Source organism: Macrotis lagotis, chromosome 1 (assembly GCF_037893015.1).
Source record: "Macrotis lagotis isolate mMagLag1 chromosome 1, bilby.v1.9.chrom.fasta, whole genome shotgun sequence".
NCBI lineage: Eukaryota > Metazoa > Chordata > Mammalia > Peramelemorphia > Peramelidae > Macrotis > Macrotis lagotis.
Window position 1 is genome coordinate 375,576,914 of NC_133658.1, and position 20,481 is coordinate 375,597,394.

General features: G+C 35.8%; 2 protein-coding genes across 3 annotated transcripts in view; one reads left to right on the forward strand and one right to left on the reverse strand.

The window, feature by feature from the left end:
* The window catches only part of INSYN2B (inhibitory synaptic factor family member 2B), a 126,072-nt gene extending 112,936 nt beyond the window's left edge, over positions 1-13,136 (forward strand). The window contains exon 4 of the mRNA XM_074212451.1: positions 9,861-13,136. Within this exon, the coding sequence (XP_074068552.1) occupies positions 9,861-10,047 (187 nt within the window). The 3' untranslated portion in view covers positions 10,048-13,136. The remainder of the gene's footprint in view (positions 1-9,860) is intronic.
* The window catches only part of DOCK2 (dedicator of cytokinesis 2), a 535,580-nt gene that overhangs the window by 233,316 nt on the left and 281,783 nt on the right, over positions 1-20,481 (reverse strand). The gene's annotated exons all lie outside the window — the stretch shown is intronic.

The following is a 20,481-nucleotide window of genomic DNA, read 5'->3' on the forward strand; positions in this document are numbered from 1 at the left end:
TCATTTAATCCTAAATGCCTCAGTTTCCTCATCAGTAAAATGATCTGGAAAAAGAAATGGCAAACCACTAAAGTATTTTTGACCAAATGGGGTCAGGAATAATTGGACATGACTGAACAACAAAATCACATAGAGCAAGGCTTAAGCACTCTTGGGAAGTAGATGGCATGTACAATACAAGTAATCTGTCTCTGGGATTTCTTGAAAATCTTGGTGAATCTTTTAATGCCATTTCCAATCTATTTCTCCAATCCAAGCACACTCCATGTTATAATGTCCAGTGAAGTTTTATGAATGGGGCACTAGATATGGAGTCAGGAGGATTTAGTTTCAATACTTTATCATATACTTACTAAATGTGTTCCTTTGGGGAGGTCACTTCCCCTTCTTGGTTTCTCTGTTTCTAAAATGGGTTTAATGTCTTCTAAGATCCCCTGCATCTCAAGGTAATAATACCCAAAGTCAACCCACTAAGCATTAAGTGTCTGAAGTTGAATTTGAACTCAGGTCCTCCTGACTCCAAGTCAGTACTCTATCCACTGCACCGCCTAGCTGTCCCTGATCCTACATTTTCAAGGATGCTGCTTAGAAGATATTCCAAACAATTACTTTCACACCATCTACCAAAGTTTATTTAGAAATTGCTGAAGGGGCTAACAAATCAAAGTTGAAAAGTAGTCTAAGACAGTGAAAAGGGTGCTGGAATCAAAGCAAAAAGACCAGATTTCAAATATCACCCAACTAACTAGCTATGATTCTGGTAAAGTCAGTTTCCTCAGCTGCAAAATGTAGATAATTATTTGTTATTGTAATTTAAATAAGATAAGATGTGTGAAAGCACTCCACATGTTAAAGGGCCCATAACCTTCAGTTATTATTATTTTTAATTAAATAACAGAGAAAGCATTTACCACATGCATTGTCTTTAAGATAGATTTAAGACAAAAAAACTCAAGTTTTCCTTATTATTCTATATAATGTTTGCCTAAACAAACTTTCCAAATATAAGAAGTCTTTAATTTATAAACTGGCTATTTTCCCCCCCGAAATTCATACTATTAAATATTTATCATTAATTACATAATTGATCAAAATTATTTTGTTAAATATATATTAATACATTATGTAATATAGTAAAAATAAAAGTAACAAAAATTAAGAATAATTACTATTAATTTTTTTTAATTACAAAATTTACTTTTAAAACAACTTACTGGTCATCTAGTCTGGCTCCAATCTGGTTCTTTTATTTTATAGATGAAAAAAATAGACCCAGAGAAATCAAATGAGTTGCCAAAGATCATTAAGTAGCAAAGATAAGATTTGAACCTAGGTCCTTTAATCCAAATCCAATGATCTTTTGACTACATCTTGCTGTTACTAAGCCCATCCATAGATTGTGCTTTCCCAATTCAGAAAATACTTTCCACACAGAAACAAAAGATTTTTGGGTCCCATGATCAGTGCACACACATATACATTCACCCAAAGGCTAGTTAGTACCATGAAATACATGGTGTTCAATGTTACATTTCAATTACAGTAAATAAATATACAATCAGATAGAGATGCAACACAGTCTAGCATCAGTCAGGAAAAGTTGGGTTTTTCAAATCAAAAAGTATTTACTGTGGCATGATGGATGTACAGTTGCTCTTGTAGTGAGGAAGCCCTGGATTCAACTCTCACCTCTGACATAAAATGACTATGTGATTCTAAGCCACTCAACTTCCAAGTTCCAAGGCAAATGTCTAACGCTTTGAACTGCAGAGACAGTGCCTATCTAAAGGAAGTTTCACAAAATAGGAATCTTCTTTATCAATGAAATGAAAGGTCCAGTCCCTATTCCTACAATAAAGTAAGTCTGAGAGTGATTTCATTAAATCATACATTTAAAAATTGGTCATTAACCTATATGCAAAAAATGTAAGAACACAATACCATTAAACTGCTAATAGCCAAACAAAATAGAAACCTTTTGTCTACCACACCTGCTTGAGAATACCCCCTACAATATTTCTATCATGCAGTAATTCACTCTCCACTTAAGTGAAGAAGAACCCAGGGTCATTTGAGGCATTCCCAGCTTCCGAAAATAAATATTCCTTGAATTTTTCAACATTGTCATTCTTCTCATGATCCATTTTCATGACCATGGAGTCATTCTTAATTCTTCCCTCTTCCTTACCCTTAGTATCTTATCAGTTGCCAACTCTTTTATGTGAACTCTCCCTCCATAATATAACTCTCCTTATTTCTACTTAACCAAGGTCCTTATCCCCTTTCACCTTGATTATTACAGTAATTTCCCAATTCATCCTTCTACCGCCACTTTCTCCCATCCCTGAACCCATTCTCCACAAAGCAGCCAATTGATTTTCCTAGAGCACAGACTCTAGTCTTTCAAAGAAAAAATACAACCCCTTCATCTGACTTTTAAAGTTCTTTAAAACCTGGCTCCCAACCTATCTTTTCATGTTTATTACACCTTATTCTTCTTCCTGCACTCCATATTGCAGCCTAACAGTCCTGATACTATGTGCTTATTCTCACTGTTCCATTCCATCCCCCATCCTTTACACAGGCTGATTCTCATATTGACACTTTCCTCCCCATCAATGCCTCCTATTCCCTACCCAATTTTCTTCAAAGATTAGATCAACTGTCAAGAAGCCTATATGGATTGGGAACATCCCCCCTTTCCCTAAAGAAATTTCATTGCATACATTTTGCATGCAAACTTTTTTAGGTCTTATTCATTTTTATTCATTTTTATTTTCCTTAGCCATGGACTTGCTAATAGGAAGTCTCACCAGATGTCTTAAATTTATAACCTTAAATTTAATTTTAGAATTTTTATTTTTAATTTATGTAATAAAATAAACATTTTATAACATACTGTAATAAAAAGGATAATTGTACTTGAAACTGCAAATATATTATGTAAAACTTGCTTTTCCTTTTTATTTATTTATTTGTTTGTTTATTTATTTATTTTAGGTTTTTGCAAGGCAATGGGGTTAAGTGGCTTGCCCAAGACCACACAGCTAGGTAATTATTAAGTGCGTAAGGTCAGATTTGAACTCAGGTATTCCTGACCCCAGGGCCGGTGCTGTATCCACTGCTCCACCTAGCCAACCCTTGCTTTTCCTTTTAAATACTAATAACATTATCTTGCAAATTTCTTTTCCCCCCTTTTTTGCCTATCAGTCATTTATATGTATGATTGTTTATATGTTTGTATACATATAATACTCATATAAAAATTTTCCATATAGTCATCTATTTATCAATTTTTTTTCTCTGGATGCAGATAGCAATTTTCTTCATTGTTCTTTATTATCATCTGTTAATTTGGTGCATATGTAATTTTCACCTATTAGAATGTAAACTCCTGGAAGTCAGGGACTGCTAAGTTTTGGTTTTATAATTCCCAGCTTTTTATATTTGATTATAAGATGAAGTATTTAATAAAATGTGTTTTCAATTGAACTGACTTGAACTAAACTCATGAACTATTTTCAAAGTTCCAGTGTACATAACAGGATGGTTGAGATTCCAAACTCTCTACTCTTATCATTTCTGGGTCTGTTTTTCAACCACTATTAAAGAGACCTATTGATTCACTGAGCTCTTCAAAGAAGCACAGCATCAGAGATGAAATTATCTAAGCCTAGAGGTTCATAATTAGATTTCATTAAGTCTGTGAATTTGTTGTTTAAATGATATTTTGAAAACCATGCTTTAGAATAATTGGTCTCCTCTATAATCCTATGTTTTTTATTTTATCATGTAAAACATTATCTGAGAAAGGATCCATAGGTATCATTCACCACATGCCAAAAGAGTCCTTGACACAAAAAAGTTAAGAATCTCTGCTACAGTCCTAATTTATGCCAGATCTCCCCTAGTTAGCAATGGGGATAGAGCACTAGACCTGGAATCAGAATGATCTATGTTCACATCTAGTCTCAGTTAGTCACTAGCTGTATAACTCTGGGCCAGTCTTTTAACCTCTATAAGTCTCAGTTTCTTGATCAGTAAGATGGAAATAACAGTACCTTCCCCCTCACTACTGTTTTTGTTGTTACTACCCCACCCATTATCTTTCAATTTTTCACATGACCTAGATGAAACTCAACCACTTATTTTAGTGGAGACACAAAAATCATGCTTTAATCTTAGATTTTTCCACATAAAGGTTGACAGGAATATCCTCACAAGCTGTGTGTAAAGATATTCCTCTCAGAGTGATCAAAACCGTCTCAACAGGGTGATAGGGACACTTAGAGCAGAAGTACAGTCTACCTGCTAGATTTCTAGGTGTATATTCCTTCTCTCTCTGAAGGATGCTATATACAGTGATGGAAGAGTGTGACTGAGATTTTTATATGGATTGTGATATATTGATTATTTCAGGAGTAGCCTTTTATTGTGTAACTGTGATGTATTGATTATCATTATTTACTGTTAAGTAAATGTTTTATGTTTAAAAGCAAAAAAGAAGTACAATTCAAGAGCCGACAGATCTCCTTCTACAAAGATTTCAGTTGCCAAGCCTTTCTGACTTTATCATTTAAAGATCCTTTCCCAGGAGTTCCCTTAGCTAGCAGAGTTTGGTTGGGTAGAGAGACCTGAGTGAAGCCTCCTCCCCGACATAAAACTTCAATGTGAGAAACAAATGAAAATGAATCTATTTTCTTATAAAACTCAAAATGTGTTTCCCTTCAGTACTGCCAAAAAATAGTAGTTTTTCAAATGGGAAAAAAACCTAAAATTTTCCTTTATGCTAATAAAATTGCCTTGGCCTAAAAAAATAATAATAATCAATTTCCCAGAGTCACATATGTTTCTCTCTAGTCTGTTATTCACCTGGCTTTGAAAAGGAAATTCCATGTCAATGCCTGTTAAATTATCAAACTGATTGAGGGGGAAAGGGTACAATAGGGGTTATCTCTAGAAATTATTATTTTTATCATAAGTTATTGTTTTATAGTTATTATTTTAAGTTATAATTACTATTATGTTATTGTTATTTTATATTATAAGTGATTAGAATTGGATCCTGCTGTGAAATCCCTTTACTTTATTTAAGGGTCAGGGTTTCCATAGAAACAAAGATTGTATTCTTCTCTGAACTTGCACTGAGAGGATGGGGAGAAGAATATCAGTGACATTTATGGCAAAACTGAAGGGACAAAATGAAAAGATGAAGCTTGTGCCTGAAGAGGACTAAGTCACAAACAAAAGAAGGTAGAGGTGTGGTGGAGGAATAACCTGGCAGAAATATTGTCTTATTCTGATAAAGAGTGGAGTTGCCCTCACTCTACCATTTCACTTATTCCAGGGAGTCTGAGATCAGTTTTTGGTCAGTCCAGGAAGGTTAGATGGAGTAAGGAAAAGCTCAAGATGTCCCCTGGCCCTATTGAGATCCCTAGGGCCCAGGGATAATAATAATGATAGCACTTTCCTTACAAGACTGATGGGAGGATCAAATAAGATAATATATGCAAAACACTTTACAAACCTTAAGGCATTTAAAAATATTAGCTATCATTATTATTAGTAGAGTCTTTCAGAATTTATGACCTTGAATATAACCTAATTAGACAGAGAGGCATTTAGTACAGGCTGTTCCCAAGGAGAGGCAATAAGATATGTTCATGTGGACCAGACCATCCAGGCTCTGCCACATAAAGCAAACACCTAAATAGACTACGGATGAATGAATGAAAGGTATTCCTTTGATGATTCGTGACATCCTAGGGTTTAAACCCCCCAATGCCAATTACTGATCAAAGAGGTTTAAACACAGAACATATATAACATGTATATATATATATATACATATATATATGTATATATATATATACGTATATATACACATATATATAATAGGTGTGTGTCTGTTAAAAATAATGGCATATGATGTAGTTAATAAAGAACCAGTTTTGAAGAAAAGAAGGTCAGCTGATGGTGTGTACTAGGCTGTATGGCTCTGAACAAGTCAGTTAATCTATCAGAACCACAGGAAAATAAGATTATGAGTAAAAGAATAGTTCCTTGATCTGCATTAGTAAATTAAGTTACTTCAAGATGATAGATAGACGGATAGAGCGATGGCAGATGAACAGATAGATGGATGGATAAAAGGGTAGATAGACAAATAGTAGGACAGATAAGTAAAGTGAGAGTGAGAGAAAGGGAGGGGGGGGGAAGAGGGAGGGAGGGAGAATTATAGGTAGATAGATCTGGGAGAAAATTCTGATGCCAAAACACCTTTCCAGACATATAAATACATGCACCTTTATATTCACATGTGTGTAAAATACATGTATACAAATACATATATACACACATTTAAGACTAAATATTATAAAACAGTATCTTAAATACTGTAAAGAAAACTCTTATAAAGAAACTCTCTACCTATGCATATTGGGTGGGTATTTCATGACTTATAGTTCTAAGATTTTCTTGTGGTTTTGGAAGGTGAACAGACTTGCTCAGGGTCATGTAACCAGTAAGTACATCATAGCAGGGTTTGAACCCAACTCTCTGTCTATGCCATGTTGCACAGAATACACATATGCATACATATGTGCATATTTGTATGTCTATATTGATAAACACCTACATAACATACTATATATACATGGGGATTGACATGAAGACCTCTCTGTCTCGCTTTCTCTTAATGTTAAGTAAATAAGGATAGGGGTGGCTAGGTGGCACAGTGGATGGAGCACTGGCCCTGTAGACAGGAGGACCTGAGTTCAAATCTGGCCTCAGACACTTAATAATTACTCAGTTGTGTGACCTTGGGCAAGTCACTTAACCCCATTGCCTTGCAAACACAGACCAAAAAAAAAAGTAATGAAGGAGGAAGAAGGAAGAGGAGGAGGAGTTTTCAATCCCTGTCTCTGATACATGTTGTATATATGCATATGTGTGTGCTGTATTTGCATATAGATAGGCATTCTGTGTATATATAGGTATGTTTATGCATATATGTGTGTGTGTGTTTATATATGTGTTTATATATGTGTGTGTGTGTATATATATATATATATATATATATATATATATATATATATACATATATATATATATATTTGTGACTCTGAACAAGGTTCCTAGCCTGTCAGTGTGCCAGGCTACTATTTAAAACCACAGGTAACAAAGGTTCTAAACTCTTTACCAGGACCTCATTCTACCAATAAAATCAGAGGTCCATGAAAGACATATTCACATATACACACCTATTCCCCCAGGACATATATATCTAAATAAATATGTATTTAGGTATAAATACATCTAAGTATAGCTCCTTGTGAGGCAGTAGAATTAGAGTTGCACAAGTGGAAGTTAGATAAAAATGGAAGAGATAGTTCTGTGTGTTTCAGAACACTAGGGAACACTAATTTAAACATCAACGACCAGCCTTCACCTGGTTCTCTTGATGTCTAATTTTCTCTCTCATCTTACCAAGTGAAAAAACAGACACCAGATCTGTAGAGCAGTATTATTGAAGGAGCTAGGGCATCTAGGAATGTGACAGTACTCTTTTTGCATGGGTGTTCATACTATTAGAGGAAGTGTGAACTAGATATATCAACAATTCCCTGATGTAATTTCTTTCCTTCAGTTCAGAAGGTTAACAAAAACACAGACCTTTTCTCTATCCTCTAAATACCTAAAGTAGGGTGAGTGTATACTTTAAGCAAGTTGGGACTGGAGGGGAAATCAGAACAGAACCCAAGAACACCAGAGGACTATGGATTATTTGCTGAGAATTCAGCCATGGGTAAGATATCCTGCACTATTTGTATTTGTCAAGATGAGAGGCTATAATAATGTCCTCAGTCCCTAATCCATTGATCTGGATTCTTTTTCCTGACCCAGATTTAAATATATTTGATATTGACTGGTCAGATTAAGCAGGTCTTTGCACACTGTCTAGAGCTAAAGGAAAGACTAGCTAAAGCTTACTAGAGCATGGTACAAGAGACAGAGCTAGAACTGGAGTAAGAGGACAAGTTCAAATCTCAGCTCTGGCACTTAGGATTTACATGATCATGGGCAAGTCACTTAACTCCTCAGAGCTTTATATAAAATATGTAAAATATGAGAGTGGGGGTGGACTATATCTTTATATTCCTTCCAGTTCTTATTCAATGATTCTCTGATAGTTCAGAGATTGAATATCAAAATGAGTAGACCACTCTAAAATTTAGAGAAAGAAATGAGTCCAGTCGTTAAAATATAATGTGTGTGTGTTTTTAATCTACCATATCCCCAAAAGGGATCATTTCTGAATCCCTCAAGTATGGTTCCATTCCCAGTCTCTTCACATTCAAACCCATACCATATATCTATGGTTTAATGTGGAAAAAGCAGGGTGAGACAGAAAAGGAGAAAGAAGAAAGTCAGAGCGAGGATAATTTGAGTTTTTTAGCTGGCTTATTTAGAAGTATGGAAGGAAGAAAAGCCCATGAGCTGAAGTGACATTAGTCCAGCCAACAAAAATACTTGTTCCTTTGATCTCCTTACAGGAGGATGTTCTCCCATTGCAGAATGCTAAGTGGCAGGCTGCTTTGATGACACTTGATTACTCCTGCATGCCTAGAGGTTTATTATTTATTTTTTTGCCTTTTCAGCAGCCAGCACTTGAGTGCTAACTCTGACTCTGAAGACTCAGTGTAGAGATGGTAAATGTGAGGCTGCAGATCAGGGTAAACCATGATGACAGCCTCTTTTAAAGTCCTTGGCCATGCGTGAAAATCCTGTCTGATCAATGACGGAAGCAGGAGTATCTGAAAGCATGCCATATCAGAGTAACAAGGGAGGTTTTTCATCTCTTACCATTTAAGACAATTCATTTTCCTACTCATTAGCAGAGAAAATATGGCATCTCCTCAACACATAACCCACAAATCCATCACATAGCCCAGAGAGAACCAAACGCTTTCACTGACAATCTATATCCAAGACCTCTAAAACCATAGGACTGGGACTAGAAACATCTCTAGCTATAAACTTGAGTTCTTCATGACTTTTTCCCTTCTTTTTCCTTGTTTTTTAAAAAAAGAGTGATTTTAGATATTTCTAAGGTTCAGTTCTAGATCTAAGATACAATGACCTACCAGTTCTTTTTCCACTGTTCCCCTATACTCCTCCAGAGTCACATCACTCACTACCTTTCCTGTCCTCTGTAAAATCCATCTTCATTTTCTCTTTTGTTGTTGTTTTGTTGTTCTTCTTACCTTGATGGTCATTCTACCTCCTCTCTATTTATTTTCCCATCTTTCAAATTTTACCTGAATTGGCCACCTCCTCCAAGAAGCCTTCCCTAACTATTCCTTCACAAACTGATCTTTCCTTTTCCTGACCTCTATTCTTCCATAGCAGAACACAGGACCTCAAGATCATAGACCTAAAGTTGGATAAGTCTGTTAAGGTCATCTAATCCAGTTCCTTCATTTTATGAAAGAAGACATTGAGATTAATTTGTTGTCCCAAGATCATATAGACTATACTCCAGAGGCAAGATTTGAACCTCAATTCTCAGATTTCACAGTCAGTGATCTTTCTATTATAGTCTGTTCCACTCATTTTGATAAGTCAACATATATTATCCTATCTTATTACAAATTATTTAAGGAGTATATAGCATAACTCTCTGAATAAAAGATCAGTTTTTCAAGTATAGAAATGATATCTTAGAATTTTTTTTCCTCCATTTAGCACTAACAGAGTGCTAAAAAGCTAAACTAAATCTTAAGTACATGGTAGGGGCTCTATAAATACTCCCTGGATCAAATTTATTACTATTTTCTCTACTTTTGTTTTGTTTTCAGTGTAGAATACGATTTCCGACAGCAAGAAGGGAGGTTCCATCAAGTCCTAAGTAATCTGGACCAAGTAGAACCACCACCAGAGACAGCCCTACCACCAAAGCCGCCAGCAGAGCCTCCTGCTCCTGAAAAACAGGACTTACGGAGGAAAACCAAAAAGGTGAAGAAGAAATGTTTCTGGTGGATTTGAACTTGTTAGAGCACTGCACTCCCTCAAACTGCCTTCCCAAGGTGGAGAAAGCCAAGTGCCATGTCCTCTCCTGCTTAGTAGCCAAACTGCTCAAAAGACCACCAAGGTCATCCTAGGAAGTGTGCAAAATACAGACCTAATCACAAATGGGGCAGGCAGGCCTCCACAGGGTTGGGACCAGTCACCCAATGGGACTCAGTGGCAGAAGAAGCCAGTCCCACTTGCTAAAGGTTTTGCAGATACTCTAATGTCAATTTGCAGAGCTCCCTTTCAAACATATTTTGTTTCATAGGGAAAAAAAGGTTGCCAGCAGTCATTCACATGCTCTTTCATTACCCCAGCACCCTACAAAGACCCAACCACCTATGTACATTATGACTAGAAACACTCTCAGACCTAGACTCAAGAAAGGAAAAGGGAATAGATACAGAGACATGAGTATATCTAAAGGGTATTCCTCAGGTGTCCTTGGAAAACAAAGATCCCCAATTCACATCAGCAATACTTAAGCACAAAAAATGATCAAACTGCATGGTAGCCCTAATTTGTTGGTACTTTTTCATTTCTTAATTAGAAATTTGCACCCAAATTAATTATTTAAAAATCTCATGACACTGAAATGGCATTAGGACTTGCAAAGAGGTCCTAAGTCTACACACACACACACACACACACACACACAAACATGCATGCCTAGTTAGGATTATAACTGGTTGCCCATTTTGACATCCAGGGAATTTCATATGGTATAGAAAGGACAAGAAGACTTTCTAAGATTAAACTCATGCCTACATGCCATGTAGGCACAGATCCCTATGGCTCCCTTTGACAAGGTTGGGCCAGGAAGATCTGGGCCCGAGGGGACCAGGCCTTTTATAATATCCCCAACCTCCCTTATAACAACAGCAAAAATCAGTTAAATAAAACTAATCAACATGGCGGCTGAATTTAACCTTTCCTGCCAATAGAATGTAAGCTCCTTGAGGGCAGAGACTTGCACATAGTAGGTGTTTAATAAATGAAAATAAATATTGAATTGAATTGGCTAATTGAGGCCTCAATTAAATCCCTAGGAGATTTTTTCAGAGTAATATTTAGTGTTTCAAGATTCAGGTGCCCCTATCCATTATTGTCTGCTTGGTTTTTTTTTTATATATTGTCAGTTTTATAATAACTATATCTTATGTTCTGCTTTCCAATAGCCTTACTGATCATTTCAAACCAACTTCAGGATCCTTCAGTTTATTAAGATGAGGCATATATCTTCACAATGAGCTAGAAATGAGGGCTTAATGGGAAGAATTGCAGAATTTGGGATGAAGATAAACTTCCTATTTCTACTAAGCTCTGATTTCTTAAGAGTAGCCATGGTTAATTTTCCCCTAGGCTCTAAACCTGAGAGAATAGTCTAATTTAAATGGCAAACTAAACCTTGAGAAGAATATAATTAGATTTTTGCTGCACATTCATGGAGAGTGAAAGCAAGAGTCAAAAAGCCTCCTGACTAAATTAAGCCCCAAAGCAGCTTGTTGAGACAGTCATCCTTCAATCCAGGGGTAAAGAAAAGAGGCAGACTCAGAGTGTATATGGACTATATAGAGACTATTCAATGATATGGTGAATCAGTCTGGGGTGGGGGGAGGGGAGGAGGTATCTCCTAAAAGGCTAGTTGCAGAATCATCTGGTGGAGTTTCTAGGAGGAGAGTCATCTACTCATGTTTGTCCACAGGAAGCATTGGCCCCATTCCATCTCAAGGTCTCTTGAGAACACTTCACTAACACTGTCACCTCCCCACAACATAAGCAGTACAGTCAACAGAGCCATTTCAATGGGAAGAGGTGATTTGCATGAAAGTTGCCAAGAAATCACATCAGAATTACTGAAGCTGCTTCTTTCTTATTTTAAGGTTTAGACACTCACACAAGGAAACCATAATAAGGCCCAGAATACACAAATGAAACCAGTGAACGTTATAAGAAATATGCTTATCATATAATCTCTTTCTGAAGTCACACTTAAATGCAGCAATAGCTAAATGCCACAGATATTTATATCCACATCTTTGTACATACAGCCAATTCTCAAATGGTCTCACCTATGAAAAAGATCAATAATATGGATAATCTAAAACACTATTAATCAAAGATTCAATTATGTTTCATTTTAGAATGTGATTTTTTTCCATCTTAATTATTCTTTGTTTAATTTAATTTTTAAATGTATCTATTTTTATCTGAACACATATCAACTATATTTCAGGAAGGTACCCCAGGACAAAGCTGAATAATTTACAGAAGTCAACCTGGGAACCAACCTTTCTATGTGGCTAACACATACCTGCAGAAATGACAGCTTATAGTATAATGGTGCCTATTATGCATCCCCAAATACATAAGCCCATGTAGACCCATGTATGCTCTTTATTATAGAAGCTAGAATTTCACCAGATCATAGGGGGATCAGGACTAAGTTCTGAAAACATGCAATCAAAAATTGAACAGAAAGGCTAGCAATGGTTGTGTACCAAAATATAGTCCAGGTGTTCTTAGGACCTGGGTCTGGAACAAGAGAAGGGAGTTACTCAGTACCAATGCTGTCAAAATCATTGAAGTGAAATGAGCTTTGTCACAACTTCCCTTTCCAACCACTAAAATGGTCTCTGAATTATTCAAAACTCCCATTAAAACAGTAAAAACAAAAACAATAAAAACAATACACACAGAAACCAAAACCTTTACTCATCTACTCATAGGAAGACAGACCTTCTTCATTGTAAAATAATGTAAAGCATCTGCCATCATGATTTTACTGAAAAATTACACTTGAAGCTACTTTGTTTTATGGGGAAAGATCCATCTAGCAAAAAATTCTTTTGTGTAACAGAAAGGAAACTGGACTGGCACCAACACATTCTACATTACAGGAGTTTCCATAGCTACTTTCTCCGTAGTGGAATAAAAAGAATATTCACTATACTTGGTACTTAAAGTTAGCTGCTCTATAGAGCATCTTCTTTAAAATGATGTACTAATGTAATGTTTTGTAAATTTCTAAATGGTTTTAAATGGGATATTATCTTTTTCAATAAACTTACATATTTTTCTTAGGTTTTAAGACTCATTTACTAACTGAACAGCCTGACCCAGTCTATAAAATATATTCCTGGGGAAGAGAAAAGGTATTAACTTCCAGTATTATTCAAGTCCTTCCACAGATCTGACTCCACTCTTCCTTCCCAACCTTCAATATTCTATGTTTTAGATGAACTAGGTTGATCTGTCCCATGCCATTGACGACCTGCCTTCTCCCACTATTGTTTCACCTGCTAAAATCCCTCCTTTCATTTAAGAACTAACTTAGGATGTAAGTTGTTCACTGAACCTTCTCTGACTCCCATACTACACCTACCCCCAAATGAGAGTGATCTCTCTCTCTCTCTCTCTCCTTCTCCAATATCTCTCAGGGCTCTGCCTGGATTTCTCATCTGTGCTTATCTCACTGTCTTACCTACCCAACTTATTTATTCAATATACTCCCCAATGGACTCCATGAGAACAGAAACTACATCATATCTATGTACTCTCAGTACAGAGGAAATATTTAAGAATGTTTGTTGAACTGACACAAAAGTACACCTCTAGGAAGCATCAGAGGATGAAGAATGGTGAAAGCTGGCAGTGCCAGCTTTGACAGAGAAGGCTCACTGCTATAGTCATTCTGGAGAAATTTCTGAATGACCATAGTGATCATCTGGGAAATACTCTTGGAGTAGGAAGGAAGAGGACATCAGCAGCAGAGGTGCCATGAAAACTTACGTTCAAATAAGGAAAATATAGTATAATCTTTCAGAAGCCTGTAGTGGGTCCAGGTCCCAGATATAGAATTTCCTCAAGAAAAACTTCATGAGAGATAAGAAATCACATATAGCCATTTCAATAGAGCTACCATAGAAACAACCTCATGCTAGGGTAGCAGCTTTAGTCCTGGACTTAGAAGATCTGAGCACAGATCCAGTCTCTTTCATCTACTTTATGTGTGAGGCCTTTAAAGTCACTTAACCACCTTAGCTTCCTTATCAATAAAATGAGGTCATGATCTTAAAAGTCTGGGCCATCTGGAAAATGTTATTTTTATACCTAGTAAAATAAAATAGTTAGTGATGGAATGAACCCATATTATTAGAACAAAAAAAAAGGTCTTGGAGGTTGATTGAACAAACATAGTTGTTGTTATTCGATTATGTCTGATTGTTTACAACCCCATTTGGTCTTTTCCTGGCAAAGATACTGGAGTAGCTTACTATTTCCTTCTTCAACTCATGTGAAAGATGAAGAAACTTAGGCAAACAGGGGCAAGTGACTTCCCCAGGATCACACAGCTAGAAATTGTTTGAAGCAAGATCTCATCTTAGAAATGGTGCCCCCTAGCTGTCCCTTAATGAATACAATCCCATGGGATCATAGATTTAGAAGTAGAAAGAGAGGTCTCTTGGCCAATCTTCTTATTTTCCACATGAAGAAGCTGAAGCCCAGAATTAAGTGACTTTTCACACAGGTGACAGTGGCAGATTTAAATTTTATTCCTCTGATTCCAAATACAGGGCTATTTTCCCCAGCACTCTTCCCTTCCAGTCTTGAGATATTATGATTTCATTAACAAAACTGAGATCTCAACATAAACTTTACTGAAGAGATCCCTTTTTAAATTCCATGCTAAGAAAGTAATTACATGACAGGAAAAAAACATTTCTTTAAAATGATTCCATAGGCACAGAGGAGCTAGATTAGACTAAGAAAATAACAACAGCAAACCTTAGGACAATTCTGTCTTCAACATTCACTCCCTCTCCCTCCATTATTATTCAGCTGTCTGAATGGGGCTGGTTCAAGCTTTGAGAATTTGTCTGCATAGTTTCAAGCTTAACTAGGTTCCTTGTGAACTAGTTCATGCTCTCAGATTTCCATTCAGTAATAACTAAGTTCCATTCAAAATATTTCAAATCCCGGTATTCTTCCCTGCTATGAACAGGAGAGAATAAAGGATCATACACTTAGCATTAGAAGGAACCACAGGTGCTACTTAATCCAACATCTTCACTTTACAGAGGAGGAAACTGAGGTCCAGAGTCTTTAAATGATTTAGAAGACAGCCTAGTTATCCCATTACTAAACTAGGCGTATGCCACTGGGAGTGATAAGTATGGGTCTTAGTCCCCAAAAAGGACACTAGAAACTAGGAACTTTGTTCTGAGTTATATCAAATCTGGCATGACTCTGGACAAAGATGAAGTTTCCTCATTGACAGCATTTGTCTCCCCAAGCATGTAACCTCGTAGTGATCCTGCAGCTCTTTACTCCATCTTTGTACATGAGACATCAGATCCTAGAAAATCTTCCATCCCTTCTGTTACATTTATCATTAACTTTGGGGGTCCCAAATCTCTTGACAAATGATTGACATAATTAAATCCCAGGGTACTTTGCAAATTTCACCGAGATACTTCCTCACTGCATATAAGAGAAAATTAGTTTTGAAATTAAAGCAGATTGTTAACTATTTTATCCCTTATGTTTTTCATTAACTATGACAATGTTAATTATAAGAGACATTATTCTATTTCTGATGAAATGCTATTTCAATGAGACTAAAGGTTCATTTTCTAAAGAGACATTTTGAGAGATTTCAGAGGAAAACACTATTTTGGTTTAAACCCAACTAAAATGAAAAGGTAAAGCAATCATATATTTGAATCAAATAAAAGCTTGATTATTGAAGAATTATAAGAAATATCTTCTATATGAAATTGGGATATTTAAAGGCACTATCTTAAATCATATATCATCAAAACCCAGTCTTCTTTAAGAGAAAATACTTTAATTAATTATCATACATCCTCTCCACATTTGAATTTGGCTTTATAATTTAAAGAGCATTTTGGGGATAAATGTGGTCACAGTGACACTGAAATTTCTTAATATCAGCCAAATGGGGTGAGTCATTTGGGCAGGTTATTTGAACATTTTCACAGAGTTCAATGAGGCCCTTGATCAAGCATGATCCCATAACCAGTAATATACTTAATGAAAGAGAAAAGATAAGAGACAAATTTTCTTAAGTAGAGCAACAAAACACCTTGAGCTGCTGGTAGAGAAATAGAGGAAGAGAAAAACGTGTCATTTGCAAGATATCTGATGTGCCTTCCTTCTGGGAATGCTTCCCAGCCTAATCTTCAGTGGTCTTTAATGCTAGTGCCTACCCTCCAAGACTGTCTCCAACATATTTTGACAAGATCTTGTTTAATGCCTTGCTTTTCACTTCCTGTCTTAGTCTGTGAACTCTTTTACAATAGGGACCCTCCAGTTTTTTTTTGCCTTTTATTGTATCCCCAACACATAGTACAGTCTCTGGCCCAGACCAGTAATCCCTTTATAAAATACTTGCTGACTGGCTGTCCATCTCCTCTCAAGACTTCCTGATTCCTCCAAGCAAACTTTCTAGTTAACTTCCTCTTGTTTTATCCTGAACATTTCTACAGTGTGTATTTCATGACTTGCTCCTCTCTTGGTTCTCCAGTTGTCTCATATTTGTCATCAACCACGTATGTGGCAAAAGGAAGCATTTTCCCTTTTTTGTATCTTTCATAGTAAATCTTAGACTATCATACATGATAGAATACCCAGAATCAGAGATTTACTGTAAGAAGGGTCTTGATCTCTCCTTTTCTAATCCCTTGAGTTTATTCAAGGGATGATAAGGGATAACATGCTCAGAAAAGAGAAATAAATTGCCCAGGATTAGTCAGATAACAATAGAGCCAAGATCTCAGTTCAGACATCTTTCTACTACAACACATTTCCTTGAAAGATAGCAGAATCTTTGCATTTAAGAGTTGAAAGGAGACAAAAATGGCTATCAATTTCAATCCATGCCTGAAAAACAATTTCTACTATAAAACACTCATCAAAGCTCATCTGATACTTCCTTAAAGATCTTCAATGCATGTGTATTATGAGTTTGAGCTACTCGATTTACTGGAAAAATAAAAATGATAACTCATAAAATGTCTCAGTCTTTTTCCATGTGCTTTGCTTCTGGGGTTTCAAAGTACCAAAATGCTCACAAAAATTAGAAGAAGAATTTCAAAGTTCTCAATTTCTCCCCAGAAGCAACTGACCTGTCTTTTCTACAAACTATCCAAGAGACCTTAGACAAGTCAGTGTTGTTTTCCAGACCTCAATTTCCTCCTCTACCTATAAAATAGAGAGATTTAATAATCTCCAAAATTCCTTCTAGCTAGAAAGGTCTATGACTCTCTTCTATAGCTGGAAGTAAATAAAAATTCTATCACCTGCTCTATCAATAACATAAAGATAAGTGAGTATCCTATTAGGATCTTTATGACACTATTAAGATAGCCAGTGTTGTCAAGGCCACCCAAAGTCATTATGGAACATGATAGTCTGTTATAGGTTCTAAGGGGCTCTTCTACTGTCAAATAAATTGATATTAAAAGACAGGCTTTATAGGGACAAGGAACTACCAGAGGCTACAATGTCCAGGGAATAGTCAGCTGACTTCAGTAGTCTCCTAAAAGCATACAATGGAAGAAGATCAGGGAAAAAAGGCAAATAGCTGGTCATAGGATGATTAATTTAGAACTAGAAGAACAGATCATTAATTTAGAAAAAAAATAAGCTTTGTTTATTTCAACTCCCTCATTTTAATATGTTGCAAAACTAAGGTCCAGGGATATGAAAGGACTTGGTCCAGGGTACAAGGGAATAAGCTGCAGTGTGCAATTTGACTTGCTTTCAATTGAACAAATATTTGCAAAGTATTTTCTTTGATTTTGCAAAAGACAAAAACTAAATAGTCCCTAACCTCAAGATGTTTATATTTTACTGGAGGGAGAGGGGTTTGGAGAAGAGAGTACAACTTACACATAAATAAACAATCCAAAGAACATACAAAGAAGTTTCAAGATGGAGAGAATGCCAATAACTAGGGGTGGGAAAGAGAAAAATGCTAAATGGGGAGGGAGGAAGATTTCTTTCAGGGAGCAGTAGCTGACCTTGACTTATAAGGAATATAGGTGAGAGTTGAGATCCAAATGCAGGCTTTCTGACATCAAATCTAATTGTCTTTCCATTACACTGGTTATTGTTAGATACTATGTGCAAACTGTAGGCATAAGAAATGGAATCGAATTAAAGTAGTTCAGTGACCAGATGTCAGAAGATAGGGAGAGGAAGGCAAAGGCATTTTATAATCAGTGCACAGCTCCCTTCCATATTCCAGTTTATTCATGTTGAGAAGAACAAGATTTGGAATAAAAGCGCTGAGTGTTGCATTCTGACTCTACTAGCCATTTCACTTAAATCTGAGTCAGTTAAACTGTGAATCTCAATTTCTTCATTTTGCAACTAGATGTACCAATACTTTCATTACAATCATACATGATTTGTTAAGAAGGAGACAGTCTAGGAATGATAAAATGCTGGATGTGCATTGTTAATGTTAGTGGATTCGAAAGTTTTATTTCATTATCGCAAGATGACAAAGTTTAGTAGTGGATTGGAAGTTGTTTTAGACCAGAAATTTAGAGTCTGGGATTTTGTGGTACTCTGTTTTTGTTTCCTCTGCAGGATCTAGCCCATTATCTTGCACATAATAGGAGCACAATAAGTATTTGTTAAATTGATCTAAAAGGAAAAATAATCCCTTGCAGTTATGATGTCAAAGGTAAGAACTATTTTGAGGGAGAGATGCCTAGTTTGAGCTAGAAGTCATAAGATCTAGAGTCCAATCCTGACTTTGTCATCAATTTTTAACATATAGTAGTCATAAGAATATAGAATTGAGAGTTCAAGAGTTCACCAAAGGTCATCTTGCCCAACCTCTACTCATATCATAAAAGCAATTCACTTCTTTGGTTGCTGTATAATATTTATAAATTCATTGTTTTTATGCTCAAATGTCCTAATATTCTCCTCTATGGAATCCTCTTTTGTAACAATAATAAGGATAGCAAAACCTGAAAAAGCAAAACCATCTGAGAAAGTGACTAAAATTGGCAGTAAATTTGTCATTCTGAACCAAGAGTTATCTATGAACTTAGTGTTTTTTTAATCTTTTGATAATTTGTTTCAATATAATCAGTTTCTTAAATATCTTAGTATATGCATTTAAAAATATTCATTGATTGGTCATAGGTTTTACCAGGCTGCCAAAGGGATCCACAACACACACACACACACACACACACACACACACACACAAACACGAGATTAAGAATTTCTGTCCTTCATCTATTATTCCACACTTCTATGCCAAGAAGAAGAAGAAAATGTGTAGCAAATCTGAGCCTTTTGGTCTTTAATATGTTGCTTCATTTGTTTCATTATGGTCATTATATTTATAAATCTACTGGTTCCATTTTCTTGCTTTGAATCAGTTCATATGGGGCTTCCCATTGTTTTCTAGTTCATCATATTCATTGATCCATATGAAACAATAATGTTCCATTATATTCATATAATACAACAGAACTTATCTCCAATCAAAGGCTATATACTGCTTCTAATTGTTGGGGGTTTTTTGAGCGATGCTCTAAACACATTCTATATATAAAGCCTTTTCTTCCTGTCATTGACATAGGCATATTTGCACAATTGTTAGGTTACTGTGCTGCAAAGGGTATTAATAGAGTGGTCAAACCAATTCATGACTTCATCAGCACTTGTATTAGTGTTTTCCTGCAACTCCTTTTGCATTGACCTATTTTGATATTTTATTATCTCTGTTTCATAGGTGGGAGGTGAAACCTCAGAGCTATTTTAATTTGCATTTCATTTATAATTAGCAATTTGGAACTTTTTCATGTTTCTTAATTGTGTTTTTCTTTAAAAAATGATTTGGTTCAGATCCTCTGAACACATACATTGTAGAATAGATCTTAATCTTATAAATTTGTGTTAATTCCTTAAATATTAAAGTGATAAGATTGATATCCAAGATGCTTGATACAAAGATAATTTTCCAAATGACTAGTTTCTCTTCTATTGTAGGTTCATTGGCTTTGTTATTGATTTTGGTTTTAAATAATTTTGTATAATTAATGCTACATATTTTTATCTTTTATAATATTCTCTATCAAGTTAAAAACTTTTCATTCTTTTTTTTCTCAAAATTGAGGTTTATGGAGTACAAAAAGCTTTAATCCCACTCATAGCTAATCCAACTACTATTATAAATATGAACTTCTACCAAGTTCTTCCCTCTTTCTCCTTAAGGCAGAGATGTCCAACCTTTTAGCTCTTTTGATCACCTCTGCTTTAAGGAATGCATTCTGTTGTGCCCCATTGCCAGAAAAGTTAACTCATGACAAAGGCAGCATGGTGGGGTAGAAGGAGACTTGCATTCAGAGTCAGTGA